Source organism: Solanum tuberosum, unplaced genomic scaffold (assembly GCF_000226075.1).
Source record: "Solanum tuberosum cultivar DM 1-3 516 R44 unplaced genomic scaffold, SolTub_3.0 scf00150, whole genome shotgun sequence".
Lineage (NCBI taxonomy): Eukaryota > Viridiplantae > Streptophyta > Magnoliopsida > Solanales > Solanaceae > Solanum > Solanum tuberosum.
Window position 1 is genome coordinate 76,988 of NW_006239073.1, and position 19,589 is coordinate 96,576.

General features: G+C 33.0%; 1 protein-coding gene and 1 pseudogene across 2 annotated transcripts; one reads left to right on the forward strand and one right to left on the reverse strand.

Moving 5' to 3' along the window:
* Positions 1–153: 153 nt before the first annotated feature.
* Positions 154–3,102, reverse strand: LOC102587508 (ylmG homolog protein 1-2, chloroplastic-like). Of its 2 annotated transcripts, none has more exons than XM_006352596.2 (2): positions 2,291–3,102; positions 154–473 (listed from the first exon to the last, which is right to left on the reverse strand). In XM_006352596.2, the coding sequence occupies exon 1, from the start codon at positions 2,977–2,979 to the stop codon at positions 2,311–2,313; it is 669 nt and encodes a 222-aa protein (XP_006352658.1). In that variant the 5' UTR covers positions 2,980–3,102; the 3' UTR covers positions 154–473; positions 2,291–2,310. The 2 variants fall into 2 exon arrangements, with proteins under 2 accessions (XP_006352658.1, XP_006352659.1); XM_006352597.2 differs by lacking the exon at positions 154–473 and adding an exon at positions 1,085–1,309.
* Positions 3,103–14,264: 11,162 nt separating this feature from the next.
* On the forward strand, positions 14,265–18,704 carry LOC102584961 (mitochondrial import receptor subunit TOM40-1-like; annotated as a pseudogene).
* The last annotated feature ends 885 nt before the right edge of the window (positions 18,705–19,589 follow it).

A 19,589-nucleotide genomic window follows, 5' to 3' on the forward strand; every position in this document is an offset into this window, starting at 1 on the left:
TATTGTTGATAAGAATATATCTCATAAAATCATCAAATGTGGAGTGCAAATCATTTCTTTATAAATAAATATATATTCTCTTTTTCCGACAATTTATCTCGGGTACTTTGAGCTAAAATCCACTTTCAGTTCTATAGTATTAACATTTCAATATATTCAAACTTCACTTCGAGTTGATAAAAAAGAAATCGTTAAAGTATTTGAAGATGTTGGCGGATTATATGAGCACCAGCACGGACAAACACTACTACACTTTTCCAGGTCTGCAAACCAAAATGCAACATCTTTTTTTATAACATCGGTATTCAAACCAGCTTTTGCACACCAACATAGAGGTATCGGCTTACAATGTCCTCCAAGTTTGAGCATAACATTTTTTACTCCGCTGAAATTTGAAGTTGAGACCTCGTGGCTCTCCCCACTCCATGATCAATTCAAATGACAGCATGTCTCAGCAGCATAACCATGGAAGCCTGTGTTGCAGTAGCAGCTCATTTACAATCCCAAGCTACCATTGTTGGAGAAAAGTTCTATGGGCAATAGGATAAGGTCGCTTAATAGAGTAGGGAAACAACGTTATCAAAACAAACAGCATACCAGTATAATACAACAAGTGAGATCCGAAGAGGGTAGAGTGTACTCAGAACTTACTCCCTCACTTCATTGAGGTAGAGAGGTGGTTTACGAAAGACGTGAGCTCAAGTGCAACAAAACAAAGTACTTTATGAAAAGGGAAATATGGTAGAGAGTAGGGAAAGAAGAAAAATCAAAATTCTTTTGATTTACTCCCACGGATATGTTTAGGCGTTGAAAGAGCATGTTTTCTGTGCCTCTAAACATGTACTATTTCATATCCACCAAGGCATAAAAGCACAATTACTTATTGCCACTATACTTAAAACTTTCATGTACAGATAGTGTAATTAACTTTTATACTATCAAGACACTTAAAAGTCATTTACAAATAAGTTCCTATAGGAAAGCTTAGATTGGTAACTAGGAAACATGCATCAAAGGATGATAAACTACCTATAACACTAATAACATAAAAATCTTTTGCACTTTTAACTTAAGTTAAATTTTGCCACTAATATAATCATCAACAAAACGATGACCATCAACATTTTGAGAACAGCAGCAGCACATGTGCTGAGAAATCATAGAAGATGAAAAGTGAAACATTCAAGGAAGGACTGTGAGGATCACCAATTACATCTTTCAATAATCATACTGACTGCATAAAGAATATGTCACCGTCTTGCAGGATAACTGCGTGGAATATAGGGCATTAACCACAATAATGGCAGACCTGAAAGTGAACCGTGCATCAAAGAGCAATAACAGAAAGAAAGTCACTCTTGCACAATTCACGTAACTCATGGTAACCTTGCTTTCATTAGTATGATATTATCTGTGTCAACTTCCCAATCAACACAACCCAATGTCAGGGAATGTGATGTGCTAAGTCATTGCAGATAGGACTACGATAATGTCCACAATCAATAACACTAACATCCAATTGACCTGTGAAAAAACAAAGAGACATAGAAGAAGCCTAACTTTGCTCATGCATTCTAACTTCTATATACTGTTCAATTTTACAAATAGAAATCTATTCCATCCTATAGAGCAATCTCGGTTTGAAAGCTGAAAGTGCAAGGCATTACAAAGACACAATAATAGGATAATGTATATTGAAATTGGAAGAGCTAGTCAAATATTAGCTCAAAATTCATATATAAAATATAGCTTGGCTCTCAAGTACACACTCTGAAAAATTGAAATTGGAAGAGGTAGTCAAATATTAGCTCAAAATTCATATATAAAATATAGCTTGGCTCTCAAGTACACACTCTGAAAAATCAACATCAGCAGGTATGAACTCATAGGTGATTTCATAGAACCACATTTCTGATCACAACAACTTGGTTAATATTCAGTTTATTCATCCTCCTCACGTTAACCCTGTTGACATCCCACGAAGCATAACATAACTGACATTGGCTTTTAAACCTCAGCACCCATAATAGTACACAAATTCAGATTGCAAGAACAATATTGCTCTTATTACTAGTCCAGTGTAGTAGAAAATTCATCAGTGGCAAACAGCCACTATATTCGCAACCCATTAATTAGCTTTTCATTCAAGTATATAAAGAACATTTGAGTCGTACCAAAATTTCTGAAATCAACATTACAACTACAATACCGTCGAACGTTCAAACTCTTACACACACGTAATAAAAGACTAACATAAAAATAGATTTTTAAAAGCATCATTGGTCCTTACACCATATGTTGCCAATTGCCTCAGTAAGATCCCCTGCTGCTGTTGAGAATTGAACCGAGTGTACCCAAAACTGCAAAAGCCAAAAGAGGACTCACATCCAAAGTGTCAAAAATTGGGGGAATTATGTTCCTGAAGAGATTCAAATAAGGATCACAAAGGTCCCTAATAGCTGACAATGGCTGCCTGTCCCAAGGTATATTCGGAAACCAACTGAGCAAAACCCGAACCATTAAAACCCCACTGTATATGTCAAGCCATTTCGCCATTCCAGCAGCAACCACGGTGAAAGGGGTATTCAATCCTCCTGTTGTAGGCTGATTCCTAAGGGCAGCGAAAAACATTGGTCCCGCAGAATACGCCAGAGATTGCCCCAATCCATTAAAGCTCAATTTTTGGAAAACCAACTTCGATACAGCCAAAGTGACTGCAAAAAAAGTTGTAATTGTACGCGTAGAGCGAGTGATTAAAGGGTCAGATTTCGCAGAGGGGTTTTCGAGAACAGTTGAGGATGATGCCAAAACTGTGAATTTTTTAGATTTAAGGATGTGTAAAGAAGGAGCTGCGAGTGAATTTGGCCGTGTGAACAATGAAATCGTTCTGGGTTTCGAGTAGATTAGGGTTGAAGGAGGAGAGAGGATGGTAGTTCTGGGAAGATTTGGGTTTTGGAGAATTAGGGTTTGAGAAGCCATTGGAGTTTCTCGAGTTTTTCTCAAAACTGATTTTTGAGGTATAGAATGGTTTCTTTGAAAGACCCGCTAAGATTGGGTAGTATTTTGTAAGGGCCCGTTTGGTTAGAGTGATTAACTAACAAGAATAGCATCTTGATTCCTGAACTTGTGATTTTGATCGGGAAAACAATACTATTATATTACTCTTTAATTAATAATTGAATAAATCACCCCACATATAAAATTTATTTTTTAGTACTATTTAAAAAGGAAAAAATTAAAATATAATGAAAGAGGAGTGTATAAAAGTAGGTGGGCCATATTTGTGATAGGTGGGCCATCTTCAAAAACCAAATATAAAAGTAGGTGGGCCATCTTGGTGCCACGTGTCGAAAGAAGAGTGAATTTTATTCACTCTTCTTTCGACACGTGGCACCATGGCCCACCTACTTTTATTTTATTTAAATCATATATCATATATATTACTATATATAATAATATAATTACTATATAAAAATTCACTCTTCTTTCGACACGTGGCACTCTTATATAGTAATATTTTAATTTTTTCCTTTTTAAATAGTACTAAAAAATAAATTTAAAATATCACAAATTCGATTAACTCTCAAAATTTTACGCGAATTCTATAATTAAGACGAAGGGAATAACATATATTATTTGAAAAATTACTATATAATTACTACTCTTCTTATATAGTAATATTTTAATTTTTTCCTTTTTAAATAGTACTAAAAAATAAATTTAAAATATTACAAATTCGATTAACTCTCAAAATTTTACGCGAATTGTATAATTAAGACGAAGGGAATAACATATATTATTTGAAAAATTACATTAAGAATACCATAAACCACAATAGTTAACAACTTACAATATTTGAAAAACATATTAACTCTCAAAATTTCACATGTGTCACATAAATTGGGACAAATGGAGTAACATATATTATTTGAAATTACGTTAAGAATATTATTAATCACAACTTAAAGTATTTAAAAATACATAACATATATTATTTGAAAATAATGTAAAAAATATTATAAATCATAATAATTAACAATTTAACGGATATTGTGCCCGTGCTTCCATTTAGAAGTGAGAATGTTTAGGAGCTTAGGGTTAGTCAGTCAATTGACCGATTTGCCCTTCTTCTTCAACTTCCTCTATTTACTACAAAAATAGTACTAAAAATCAATTTAAAATATTAAAATTTTGGTTAATTCTTGAAATTTCACATGTATTGCATAATATAATAGAGTAGTAACATATATTATTTGAAAATTATATAAATAGTACTAAAATATAGTTTAAAATAGTACTAAGAATTTGATTAACTCTCGAAATTTCATATGTACTGCGTAATTGAGATTGAGTGAGAAATATATATTATTTGAAAAATAGAATAAATATGTGATATTATTAGAAAGAGCTTTAATATATATTTTAAAAATTATTTTGTCTTCCGTATATGATTTTCTGCATATATGTGGAGTTTTAAAGTTTTTAACATTTTAATATAGAAATATGATTATTTGAAAATTTTAGTACTTTCTTCATTTAATTTTTTCCTTGTTTTTCTTTTAATTTGTTCTAGATTTAAAAATTACATAAAAAGTACTTAAAATCACAATGTAATAATATAAGATATTAAAAAAACATAATTAAAAATCATAAAAGAAATTTTATTGACTCTTTAATTCCATATTGAAACATAAGAAGTTTGTTTGAAAATAACATAAAAAGTAACGTAAATTAAAGTAAAATAACAACTAAAAATATTTAAGAATCATATAAGAAATTTAATTGAGTTTCGTAAAAGTACGTACGTCACAAAAAAGGGAACAGAAAGAGTAATATATATTATTTGAAAATGATATAAGAAGTGCTATAAATCACAATAAATTAACAACTTCAAAATATATTTAACAAAATCACATACAAAAAATTATATAACTCTCCAAATTTCATCGGTGTCACATAAATTGAAACAAAGAACTACTCCCAATTTATGTTATTTACTTTCCTTTTTAGTCAGTCCCAAAAGAATGTCACATTTTTATATTAAGTAACAATTTCATTATAAAATATTTATTTTACCCTTAATGAAATAATTTACAGTCATACAAATTTATATCATTCATTTTGGACCACAAATTTTAAAAGTCTTCATTTCTTTTTTAAACTTCCGTGGCGAATCAAACTACCTCACATAAAATGAGACGGAGGAAGCAATATACATTGGGGCCCGCGCTGGCGCGGGAACCTAATAACTAGTATATATATATATATCTATATCTAAGGGGTAAAATTACAAGTTTTAAATCTACTTTTAAAATATTATTGCTTATAAAATTTTAATTGCAGGTTATAACAGATCAGTTTTTTATTTTAATTCCACTTTATTAAATAATTAATATTTTATAATTATATTTTAATTATTAGGTGATATAATTAAAGAATCAATCATAATTATTTGTTACCCATTTTTAGTGATTTACCTTGATTCTTGTATTTGTTTACTGTCACACTTCAAACCCCACCTCCCAACCACCACGTTTCTCCTATTCTTCTCACACACCATAACAACACCCTACCTGTAACAGCCCAGAAAAATTTTCGAACTGAGACTTGAACCGTTCTTCATAGTGAGTGAGATTTTTTGCAAGGATTTAAGCGAAGTTTCATTCTCAAATAGTTGAAGGATTTAAGTTCTTGATAGGTGTTCTTGAAGTTCATTCTAAATCTTGTTTTGTTGGGGTTTGATGATTTTTTGAGATGAAAGTGATTGTTTTGAGTGTTGTTTTTTAGTGTATTAGTGTGTACTTAGGTTGGGTAATTGAATCTAAGGAAAACATGAGAAAAGAAATCGATTAAAAATGATTTGGGGTCAGAAAACGAGAGGCGAAATTCGTCGAAACTTTGCCTGGGGAGAGGCTGGTGCGGCGCGCCCCAGATGCGCCCAAGGGGCTGGGGCAGCGCGCCTGCAGTGCGCCATATGCAGTCTCTGAAGTTAGGGACTGGCGCCCTGAGCCCGAAACGCGCCAAGGTCGCCTGCCCCCACTCATTTTCCGTCGATTGTCCCGTTTGAGCCCCTTTTAAGTGTACCTTCACTACCTTTGATTCTAATCACTCTAAACTACTTCCAAACACCTAGAAATCATTCTTAACATGATCGTAACCTTGAATTCATAATTCAAAATTCAAGGTAAAGTTAAGAGTAATGTCTTGAGAGTTCTTCCGATCATTTACAAATTCAATGTATAAATAAAATAATTATTAAAAAACAAATATTATTCAAAATAAAACAGTAAATTCCCAATCATGATTCTTCAATCTCCAATTTAGTTTCAAAACATACCACCCGTCGGCTGACATGAAAACTCCACTGCTCATATTACCATGGCGATACAATTTGTGAATGGCCTGAAGTTCGAAAATTATCTGCCTAATTTTTTTTAAAAATAAACCAATAATCAAATATTTTCAAAAAGTAAAATCAACAAAAAGAAATATTACTTACTGAATTTTTTGTTGGAAAGAATGTCCAAGTCTGAGATAAGTTTGGTTGTTTCCGAAAATTTCTCACATGCCTACTTTGTTGGTGTCATTCAGCCAATGGTCGAAAGGAACTATTTTTTCGACGATAACTATTCCTTGCTCTTTGTATTTCCTAAGGGCAAGGGGCTTTGTCACGTATTGAGATTTGATCTTACACAGTTCTCTAAATAATTTTTTAACATCTACAAACTCTGAATATAGCAATGCACTAGCTTCAATGATTAAATTAGAATCACTAAAACGTAATTCACACTTCCGTAGATTTTCACAACCTTCGACTTCATCTCCAAGGAAAAATGATTGTATATTGTCTAAAATAGGCTCCATCTTCGGTTCAGTGAGTGAGAGGACTGAGTAGAGGCGTAAGACGATTGAGAGATGAGAGATGAGAGATGAGGTGTAACGAGTTACTGTGTGAGAGTTTAGAGATTTAGGATTGTGAAAATATCATATATGACATTTATTAGACTAATATTTTCAAGTTATAGTAGTAGAATAAAAACTTTCAAATTGTAACAAATAAAAAATTTCAGGTTATAACATTTTATTTAAAAAAACATTTTTTTAATTAATTGTAAAAATCTGTTTTGAAAAAAGAAGAAGATAAAAAAGGAAAATAAATTGATTTTGAAGAAAAAAACCAAAAATAGGTGTATTAATTAAATTTCAATTGATTGATGATAATTATTAATTAGCATAAATTTAGGAGATTCAAACTAATTAGGAATATTTGTTTTCTTAATTCACTCGAATCTATAAAAAATAATTAAAAAGTCTTATTTTATCCATTTTCTTCAACGTTTCTCTCTCGACATTTTTTTTCTAGAATTGTTGTCACTGACGAGTAGATCAAGTTTTTTTTTGTTTGAAAAATCTTGATTTTGTTGTGATCGACGACTTCTTATCTATATTAATTAAACATGATGGTAGATGAGATCCTTCATGTTAGTATTTTTTATGATTTATTGTTTGTATTTGTATATTACTGAAATAAAACGTAAAAAAACAATGAAACGGTAAATCACATTTTTGTGAAACTTTTTCTCTCTCTTTCTTTACGGTTATTTTATCTGCCTATTTCGATTTGAAATTAATTTTAGATGTTAGTCATTTGTGATTGTCCTCTTTGTTATGATTGAAATACGTTTATATTTTAGTTGATTCTTGTGTTTATATCTTTTGCTTTGAATACTCTGTTTTAATGTTATATTACTGTGCCTTTTGATGTTTATTTATTTATCTTCTTTTTTTCATGATTCCTAGTCAACTATGTTAATGCCTTTTTTTTATTTATTTATTATTATTATTATTATTATATTATTATTATTATTGTTGTGTCAGCACTTTCTTTGTTTTTATTATTATCTTCTTCTTATTATTATTTATTGGTACAAATTATTGCTTTGTTTTGTTTTCATTTTTATTATTACTATTATTATTATTTGGTTATTCATATTTTCCCATGCTTAATTTATTGGAATTGTTTGCAAGCACTTTCTAAAGATTCCCAGCAAGTTGAGTTGCTATGATTGTTAGCATTCGATTATTTTATTTTAGATCATTTTATTTTGATGTTATCTTTTGCTATGTTGCATGTTCTTTTGTTAGTTTTATATAAAATCAGATAGGACCACTTATTAGTACCGTTTGAAATTTGTTGTGTATCAAAATAATGATTAAGTAGAGGATTGAGATGAAATATAACATTAAAAATATCTGATTGAATAACCATGTTCAACATGCTAAAGAAATTCATCTTTTGTGAAGCCCTCCAAAATAATGGTGCTCCGTACAAAAGTAATGTAGTTGAAGACCTAAATATAATTAATTAATAAAGTAAATAAAATGATTTAACGAAACAAAAATAAAATGAAATTGTAACCTGATTTTTCACTTACGTGATTGGTCGAGCAAGGATCATTCTGAACAAATTATCTAATACTCCCTCTATCCCAATTTATGTGACTTACTTTCTTTTTTAGTCCGTCCAAAAAAGAATGACACATTTCTATATTAAATAACAATTTAACTATAAAATGTTTATTTTACCATTAATGAAATGATTTACAGTCACACAAATTTCTATCATTCATTTTAGACTACAAGTTTTAAAAGTTTTCAAATTTTTCTTAAACTCTATGTCGAGTCAAACTACCTTACATAAAATGGGACAGAGGGAGTAGTTGAAATTCAAACTTTTCAACATCTACATTTGCCACATTATCTACATTTTTAGCACGTGTGTTGGAAATTGATCTGTTCCAACGAGTACTTGGTTTGACTTTGGATGTGCTATAATGGCTTTAACAACTAAGGCTAAAAAATCTCGAAAATCTTGTTGAAGACTTTGAGTATCAACTACAAATTCAATGTATAAATAAAATAATTATTAAAAAACAAAAATTATTCAATATAAAACAGTAAATTCCCAATCATGATTCTTCAATCTTCAATTTAGTTTCAAAACATACTAGAGAAAACTAAAAGGTTACTTAATAGGATATTCCCGTCGGCTGACATGAAAACTCCACTGCTCAGATTACCATGGCGATATGATTTCTGAATGGCTTGAAGTCCGAAAATTATCTGCCTAATTTTTTTAAAAAATAAACCAATAATCAAATATTTTCAAAAAGTAAAATCACCAAAAATAAACATTACTTACTGAAGTTTTTGTTGGAAAGAATGTCCAAGTCCGAGACAAGTATGGTTGTTTCCGAAAAAATTTCACATGCTTAGTTTGTTGGTGTCATTCAACCAACGGGAAAAATAAACTATTTTTTTGACGATAACTATTCCTTGCTCTCTGTATTTCCTAAGGGCAAGAGGCTTTGTCACGTATTGAGATTTGATCTTACATAGTTCTCTAAAAAAAAATTCAACATCTACAGACTCCGAATATAGCAGTGCACTAGCTTCGATGATTAAATTAGAATCAGTAAAATGTAATTCGCACTTCCGTAGATTTTTGCAACCTTCGACTTTATCTCCAAGGAAAGATGATTATATATTGTCTAAAATAGGCTCCATCTTCGGTTCAGTGAGTGAGAGGACTGAGCAGCGGCGTAAGACGATTGAGAGATGAGAGATGAGGCGTAACGAGTTACTGTGTTAGCGTTTAGGGATTTAAGATTGTGAAAATATCATATATGACATTTATTAGACTAATATTTTTAAGTTATAGTAGTAGAATAAAACTTTCAAATTGTAACAATAAAAAATTTCAGGTTATAACATTTTATTTAAAAAAAACATTTTTTTAATTAATTGTAAAAATCCGTTTTGAAAAAAAAAAAAAGATAAAAAAGGAAAGTAGATCGATTTTGAAGAAAAAAAACAAAAAAAAACAAAAATATGTGTATTAATTAAATTTCAATTGATTGATGATAATTATTAATTAACATAAATTTAGGAGATTCAAACTAATTAGGAATATTTGTTTTCCTTAATTCACTCTAATGTCTTAAAAATAATTAAAAATTCTTGTTTTATCCATTTTCTTCAACATTTCTCTCTCAGAGTTTTTTTTTCCAGAATTGTTGCCACTGACGAGTAAATTGAGTTTATTTTGTTTGAAAAATCTTGATTTTGTTGTGATGGACGACTTCTTATCTATATTAATTAAACATGGTGGTAGATGAGATTCTTTAGGTTAGTATTTTTTATAATTTATTGTTTGTATTTGTATATTACTGAAATAAAAAAAAAACAATGAAACGGTAAATCACATTTTTGTGAAACTTTTTCGGGTGAAACTTTTTCTCTCTCTTTCTTTACGTTTATTTTATCTGCCTATTTCGATTTGAAATTAATTTTAGATGTTAGTCATTCGTGATTGTCCTCTTTGTTATGATTGAAATACATTTATATTTTAGTTGATTCTTGTGTTTATATCTTTTGCTTTGAATACTCTGTTTTAATGTTATATTACTGTGCCTTTTGATATATATATTTTTCATGATTCCTAGTCAACTATTTTAATGTGTTTTATTATTATATTATTATTATTATTGTTATGTCAGTACTTTCTTCGTGTGTAGATCTCATCCCACCATTAAACCATATAAATGTGGAAGAGTTCTACTGATTTTCTTTTTGAATGAAGAAGACGAACGTTAAAGATGGTGAGAGAGAAAAAGTTAGTTCTCTGTAAAAGAGAAACATGGTGGTGGTGGTGGGGGTAGAGCTGTCTATATGGGCTAGCCCACCCCATCCGGGCTAACCCATACAGGCTTTGACATTTTACGGGTCGGGCAGGCTAGCCCATTTTTGGTGTGGGCCAAAAAATGGTCGGCCCAATATCGACAAAACAATATTACATGGTGTTAATGTTACTACTTGTTAATCAAATCCACAAATAAAATTATCTTTATAATATTTATTAAGTTTTTTTCAAGTAAAAGTATAAATATCTAAATAGAAATATTAACCTAACTGTTTTGCAATGATCACAATAAAACACAAAAAATATGACAATATTCCAACCATAAAAATGTAAAAAATAAACTCCTTAAAAAATCATGAAACTTATGGCGTATCTAACACTTCATGAAACCTATGGCGTATCTAACACTTCATGATCATCTTCATCAAGCATATCTGAATCAACTTGTGGGAAGGTTGTCTTAACATCTTCATTTTCATATGCAATTTATATGCGGTTTCAATTAGTTAAATATTAAAAAATAACTAAATTGAGAATTATAATATTTAAATGTACACAAAAATATATTACCAGTTTGACAAAAATCATGTAACCAGTTTCTAGTAGCAACAAGTGTTTGAACATTTTCATGGTGGATGCAATTTCTATACTTAGTGATTTCCTAAAAAAATTTAAATTAATTTTGAGTTTGGATCTCTTTAATTTTAAATTTTAATATTATGTTATATTTTTTAATTAATTTTTATTGGCCCACGGCCCGGCCCTACCTATATTTCTCAAGCCTCACAAATCAGAAGGCTTATTCAGGCCGGGCTAAAAAACCCTTTTTTTAGATGGGCTCCAAAATTTTTAGCCCAACCCTATTAAATCCCGGGTTAGGCCAGGCCTAGCCCATATTGATGACTCTAGGTGTGGGTTTTGTGTGTGGGTAAAAGAGGAAGGTGGAGGTTGCTGTGTGAAATCTGGAAAAAAAACCCTAAAATGGCGTAAGAGATAATGACAATTAATTCTCTAATATTAATGTTATACCTAAAATGGTGTAAGAGATAATGACAATTGATTCTCTAATGTTATCCCTAAAATGGTGTAAGAGATAACGACAATTGATTCTCTAATATTAATGTTATTTCTCTTACTTATTACTTATAATGTAATTATAAAAATAATAACTAATTAATTGAATAAAATAAATTAAATTATAAATTAAAACTAATATGTTAATACTTGTAATTAAACTGTTATAAGTTGTAATATAAAAAAGTACATCTAAAGGCAGTAATATTAAGCCTTAAATAAATATATGGAGTGATTTTTCCTTTAGGGTTTCTGATTGGTTGGGCCTAATTTGAATATGGATTGTGGGCTGTGGGCCGGCTGGGGCATGGAGTTTAGGGCTTCAAATTTAAAAATTAAAATGGGTCGGGTAAAATTTAAAATATTTTAACCCCTAAAATAAGTTCGGCAGAACCCGACCCGTTATATTACTCTTTGGCCTTCGCTGTCACTGAACTCTTTCTATATCTCTCAGGCAAAAAGGGAGTACATTTCATATTTTTCTTTATTTACACAATGGCCACTCTCGTCCCTCCGGCAGCTACAGCTTCTCCGGCAGGCTCAAAGCCTACGGTGATCGAACCGGAGAAAGTCGATTACTTCAACTTGCCTTGTCCTATTCCTTATGAAGAAATCCACCGTGAAGCTTTAAGTTAGTATTGTACTTCATCTCTTGTTTGATTGTTGTGTTTGATTTTCATTCCATTATTTTTATCTGACTTGATATGTATTGGAATCAAATTGAGGTGAATAGAGTGAAATGGATTTAAATGATTAATATTAGCGACCCTAACTAGTTTTGGGTTGAGATGAAGTAGTTGTAATCTTTTGTTCCAATTTGCTTCAGATTGTTTTTACTGTATAGTTAGGCTGAAATGTAATTCAAGCTTTTAGTTTTAGCTACATTATTTTGTTAATCCAATTGATAATAACAGACAGGCAGTGTCAACTCCAGACAATATATACTCTCTTGATTTGAAGTTCGGGTGCAGGGGTTTTGGACGGCGAAAGGCGAAAAAGGGTCTGCCTCGTCAGAAGGTGAGGTGCGCGGCTAGGAGCTTGCCTTTTTGAAGTGCGGTGCCAATTAATATAAAAAACGTTAAAATAATTAATTCCATATATAAATAATCAAAATCTCAATCACCCTTCGGGGTGGCCCAGTGGTTTGAGCTTGGGACTTCCATGTTGGAGGCCTCAAGTTCGAAACCCCTTGCCAGCGAAAGCAAGGGGTTTGCCTTCTGGGTCGAGCTCGTCGCACCAGGCTTGCCTAGTGCGAGTTACCTCTCCTATGTGGTTTGCGAGCTATTGCATAGGAGCGGGGGTTTTACCCTGTGCGCACCCAAATGGTAGCGGCTGCGGGTTTCCCTTGTCATCAAAAAAAATTAAAAAAATCAAAATCTCAATCAATTGCAATAACATATTAGCAAATATTTCAATTATAAAACTGAGAATAGATAGTAGATACTAAAAGTCTAGAACTTGAATGAGAATAATACAGAACAAAAGTCAAAACAATAAGAAAAAAAAGAAGAAATACGTATTGATTGGACTTTGGAGTCGCCGGAAAAATTTGGCTGGTCGCCAGAGCAGTCTAGTTGAGTCGACTAGTTGGAATCGCAATCGCAGTCTAAGAGTGCAACTATACAAATTTGGAAAAAATAACCCTAAAATTACCTTTTAACTTTTAAAACCCTAAATTAGTTGCCTTTTTTTTTTTTAAAAGATTATATGAAAGCAACACCTTTCTCGCCATTGTCGCCATGGCGTCGCCTTGCCACAAAGCTAATAAACGATGAAGGGTTGTCTCGCCTTTCGCAACACTCGTGCAGGGGTGCTAAATTGCTAACATAAAGAAGGTTAAATGAGTGTGCATACCAGTATAGGATTTGACACAAAATTTGTAGCTTCTATTATTTTATTTTTTGAAACTGTAGCTTCTATTATTTTAAAGTGTCTAGATTCTGTATCAGCTAACGTTTGGAAAAAACAGAAGTGGGATCAAACTTGTCGGATTCATAATCCACTGCAAGCTAGATTAGTATTGAACTGTTAGCAGAAGTTTTAGTGCATGTGAACACTGTTAATGGTTGGTTATTATTTTTGTTCATGTTAGTGTTGTTGCTGTCATCAATATTATATCTCTTAAGTCATGATCTAGTTATCTAGTGTCTGGCCTGCCTAGGAGCTCCCACCCTTTTTACTCCCTTAGTGACTCAAATTCACAACCTTCGGGTTGGAAGTGAGGGCTGCTTAGCATCTGAGCAACTCCCTCTTGGATGTATCAATTAATGCATGTCTTATCTTGGTACAGTGTCCTTAAAGCCTGAACTTTTTGAAGGGATGCGCTTTGACTTTACCAGAGGACTTAATCAGAGATTTTCACTCAGTCACAGGTAGATTTGGCATTTCTAAAGACACATATCAGATATATTACTATGCTATTCCCATTCTTGGAGGGAGAGGGATATTTTCTCAATTATGAAAGAAATCTGCTTCTACTTCTGTTTGTGTTTTCATGGGGCCCACGGAACTTCCTACTCAGTCTACAGATATAGTCAAAATTCCAACTGCTCACTATGAGTTTGGTGCCAACTTTGTAGATCCAAAGATGTGTAGTTGATACTATCCCTATCTAGTGTCTGAAACCCACATGATTATCTAAGTGTTGGAGCAATGAATGTTTCCCGCAGATGATGCTTTTTGGGAGAGTAATGACAGAAGGTAGCGGGTGAATGCAAGAGTGAGGTGTGAGTTGTCTGAGAATCTTGCTATGAAGGCTAATGGCCAGGTATGTGTATTTGATTGCTTACCTTTGATAGTGTCAGTAAGCAATTAAGATATATCAAGAATAAGCCATATAACTCATATTTTTCTACTTATCAGCTGACGGGTGAGCCACACATGTCGCATGGCATGGTTAATTTTGATTACAAGGTACCTTTCTTTACTCTTAGTCATTGGATTTAATTCACGCTTTCGGTTGGAATGTCATGTGGCATTCTATTTCTGATTAAGTCAACCCATACTATGCACAAACAACGGTATAGCCTAGATGACTTAGGAAGACTAACATTGCGTATTCTTGTCTTTTATTGTTTGTTAAGGGTAAAGACTACAGAACACAGTTTCAATTGGGGAATGGTGCATTATTTGGAGCCAGCTATATCCAGGTAAACAATCAAGACTTGCAACTCTGCAAATTAGCCAATAAAAGACATCATTAAAAGCACTAATATTTTTCAAAAGTAAATGGCCTTGTCTCTGGTCATTTTCAGGAAAAACCAATTTAAAGGTTTCACACATTTATGTCCTCAAGTTACATGAAATATCTTGAAGTTTCATACAGAGTCAATTTTGAATCAAGCAGGGAACACCACAATATTACAGCGTTAGAGGGTTCGTGTATCAGGGCTAGAGTAACGGTATCACGATGGAAAATGGGAGTGAGACTTAGAAAGATTGGGAGATTGAGAAAGAGTAAACAGCAGGGTAGTTTCTTCTAGTGTCAGCGAGAGATAAATATCCTGTAGTATCTCTATTTGATAAAACTAATTTCAGGTTGTGTGTCAAAAAATAGATCATCTGGGAAAAAGCAAAGAAGAGAAAAAACTAGTGACTAATGCCAGTTCAAACACTACCTGCCCAACTTGAAAATAACCGAGATATCTTAGTTTAGATTTGGAATCTTAAAGATGTTCCTCACCATCCTTATGATCCTAAAAACTAAAGTGGTAAGAAAAATATAAACAGATCCTGCCACTCTTTACTCCATATGGTGCACCACTTATGCATAGATCTTAGGTTTTTTGTAAAGACAGTTTCTTGATTGAGTGATGTTCATCACATGTGAATAATACTGTATAATTTTGATATTTTTAGCATTGAATTAAATACTCAATGGCCTGGAGCTCTTGAATCAAACATAAAATAACAATAGTTTTGATAGCTTTCACGGGACTTGTTACACACCAACAACTGAAAGCAATTTGATATTGCAATTTTCATCACTAATATATAAGCAGGATGATTTTTATCTTGTGCTTCCTTCGATTGTGGTTGGAGTTCATTTTACTTATTTCTTGGGTGTATGTCACATTATATTTATTTCAACCTCTTGATCAATCAATATATACCTTTATATCTTTTGCAGAGTGTCACTCCACATTTGTCTCTAGGTGGTGAAGTATTCTGGGCTGGTCAGCATTTATTTGATGTAATAGTGCACCTGCGGTCGTCAGATCTTGGGTCTGCCTCAATACATTTGTAGTTCAATTTTTATTTGTATTAGACAGATATTGGGGATATTATAGTAGCGTTTTCTTCTCTTTTAGAGGCATTTGCCAGCAACTTAAATCGACCTGGCCTATTTTATTTCCTTGTGATTTGTTCCCGTAAATAATTGTGTTTTAATCGTGCCAATCAGGTGTTCTGGATTATAATCATGGTCTAATGATTGACACATGCTTGTTAGGAAAATATTTGATCCATTCTTTAAAAAGGAAACTACTTGTTGTATTTCCTTTTCTAACCCTGCTGTCTCTTTTACTCCTATTAGTTAATTTCCTGTGTTTGTTTACATAGTCGTCATGCTTAAAAGTTGATGGACTTCAATTTTTACCATTAGGCATTTTGTTCTCTTTTTAAAGGGTTCAACTAGTAAGCTCCTTTGAAAGAAATCTCTGGAAATGTTGAGGCCATTGTTGGGATCTCCCTGTTCTCTGTATTATGAACTCCTTTGGATTAAATTGGAAAGGTTTTCTGGAAAGCAAATTGCTTTATATTTGTAGCTTGTCTTAGTATTTTTCGTGATACAGAATTTCATGGAATCGACGCTGCTTCTTTTCTTCCTTTATAAAAACATATTTAAGCAGTTTACGTAGCACCTTTATTCATTGTGTTGTTATTTGCTGATTTCACCAGAATTTAATATTTATGGTTTTTGCTTAATGAGTGTGTTACAACTTGCTTGGTTGCTTCAAATTTTCGGTTAAGTAGTGCATGTTTCATTCTGCCTGCAGGTTGCTACAGGGCAAGTTGCTAGCACTGGAATGGTTGCACTGGGCTATGTTTAGAAAGTTTCTGACAAGGTTTTACAAAGGCATTCTCTATTCTAGAGATAGAGTTAATGATGAGTGGGTTTGATAATTGCTTAAAGACTTTCTTCCATGCAGGTGTCTCTAGCATCAGACTTTATGTACAACTATATGTCTAGGGATGTAACAACAAGCGTTGGTTATGATTACATCCCTTGGCAGGTAATTTCTGTGGTAAACAAACTATTAGAAATGTTTACTGGAAAGCTTTGCACTTGCGAGTTGTAGTTTACTCAGTATCTATCTGTCATCTGGTTTTGATGAGTGTATTGCACTGCTGGTCTGCTGCAATCATGTGCGCTAGTTCAAATGGTGTTCATGTTTGATTCTGGCAAAATTATCTTTTAAATTTAAACTGATTAAATGCAGCCTCCAAGGATCACTTTTGCTGATTTTTTGACACCTTGATGCCAGAACGACGTCAATATTCTCATTCCCTTCTGTAAAGACTCTTTGACTACCACCTCTTCCGTGTGCATATTGTGTATGCAGCATGCTTTCATGCTTGCTTTCTCATTTGCATCTCCTCGCATTCATCAGTTGAAATATGTGTAAGGTGGCTTCTTCTTTGGCAGAAGAAGAAATTGAGTGGGGAGAGTTCTATTGCCTCGTTTCTGCACATAACCTGAAATCATCCCTTTTATAAAATGTGACATATGCTATTAAGCACTTCCTTATTGACATTTCATGCAAGATTAGGTAAAGAAATACTTTCAGCAAGTGTTAATTGCTATATACATTTCAATTTGTCTTTTGTCACTACAGCACAATTAGAGGTTGCTGCAAACTACAAAGGAATACAAGTTTCCTGGATTTCAGTTGTTGTTATTTCCAATTGGCTCGGACCCACATCTTTTGGGGTTTTGCGATTGAACTACTTCTTTGGTTATTGGGGTGTATTATGCTGCTTTAATTGCAACTGAGGACATCTTTGCTGATAATTTTTACGCATAAGATTAGGCATTGCTACACATATTATGATGATCACAAGATAGTTAATACTATAAGTCTATGTTTGGACTTTTTCATGTTGTTTTGGGTGCATAGCTATAGTTGGCTCATTTATATTAAATTAAAGGTGGTCAAGATCAGTAATATTGTGTGCATTGCAGTGTCGTCTTAGAGGAAAGATTGATTCCAACGACTGTGTTGCTGCTTTCCTGGAAGAACGCCTGAACATGGGTCTTAATTTCATTCTTTCTGCAGAGGTATGTGCTGCAGGTCTAATCCTTTTTCTTTATATAATCCTTTTTCTTTTCTCGGGTGCAGTTTTTTCCTTCTTAAGGGGATGGCATACAAATTTCAATTATGCTTTACTCTTTGAACTCTTACTTTCAAAACAAGTTCCGCGCTCTATCTCATGCACTTTGGCTACTCAACTGTTATAAATCTGCTCCTGACGGTGCCTGCAGATTGATCATAAAAAGAAAGGTTACAAGTTTGGATTTGGGCTGACAGTGGGAGAATAGAGGAGGCAGTCAGTTTAAGCAAGGATAAACTTTTAATCGATCATATCCGTGGAACTAAAAGCATCGTAGGTGATTTTTTTTATTGAGAAACCTGCTATGGAGCATCAGGTGCTGCAACTAGCCATCAGTAGTTGATTTTGCAGTGTGGTAAGGGCACATTCATGGCCAAATTTAAACGGAGGGCAAAAATCGTTTTATTTCCTATAGTCAAAAGGCATTAGCCCTTTTTCCTGATAGAGAGAAATATAAATTCTGATTTAGTGTATATGGGTAGTGGCATTTGCCTAGGCTTATCCCTATTCCCTAGTTGAAAATTGTTGATGTAATTCCCTTGCATTCATTTCATGTTATTTGCGAAGTAAAGAGGCGTTAAAGGTGCACCATAAATACTGGGCACATAAACATATAAAGATAGGTGTAGTTTAGCGGTCAATGAAAATGTGAGATTCGCGTGTGAAATGGATTCGGGACACTAGGGGTCTCGACTGTGAAAAATGTACACTTGCAACATTTCTCCTCCAATATCTTTATCAGCATCACTATTCGCTTCAAAGCCAGACTGCAATTAAACATCAGTATTTTCATTGTTTCAGCTGTGTAAAATTGGTTGAAAATAGTGGCTGAGTTGGTGCATTAGGTGGTATCTTATAAGGTAGGACAACGCTCATTGGATCATGACATGTCGAACTCATATATGGTGATATTCCTCGATCGAATGAAGGGTGTAAGAAGCTGGTTATTAATTACGTACATTCAAACTACTAAACATGTTCCCAGTACTAATGAATTTGGTTGAGCCTCATTGTCAAGCCCTCTGTAGAAACTCTTCCATCGGATTTTTGGTTGTTCACATGGCGAAACAACATCAAACTTGGATGACTTCGTCGTTATGTGCCTCAATCCAAAGAAGTCTCAAGAGAATAAAGTATACACAAACCTTACTCCTACCTCGTGAAGCTCCTGCCCTTTTCATCATATAATATTGAAGCTCTCCCTAACTTCTTACAATAACATTGACATATAATAATACGCAACTCTTCATAAAACGTTTGATATATTATATAACTGAAATAAATCGACAACATCTATTAAAACAAGTTAAATTACGCGGTTAATTAATTAGCACAAGGGAAATATTTGCGAACGAAAAAAAGGTAAAGACAAGTAATAAGCCTCTATCGATCCCATCTGAATAACTAATTTCTTCAACATCCGAAAATGACCCGCCATGTACCGCCAGTAAACCACCGCCGGACGACACCCGAGCCCGAA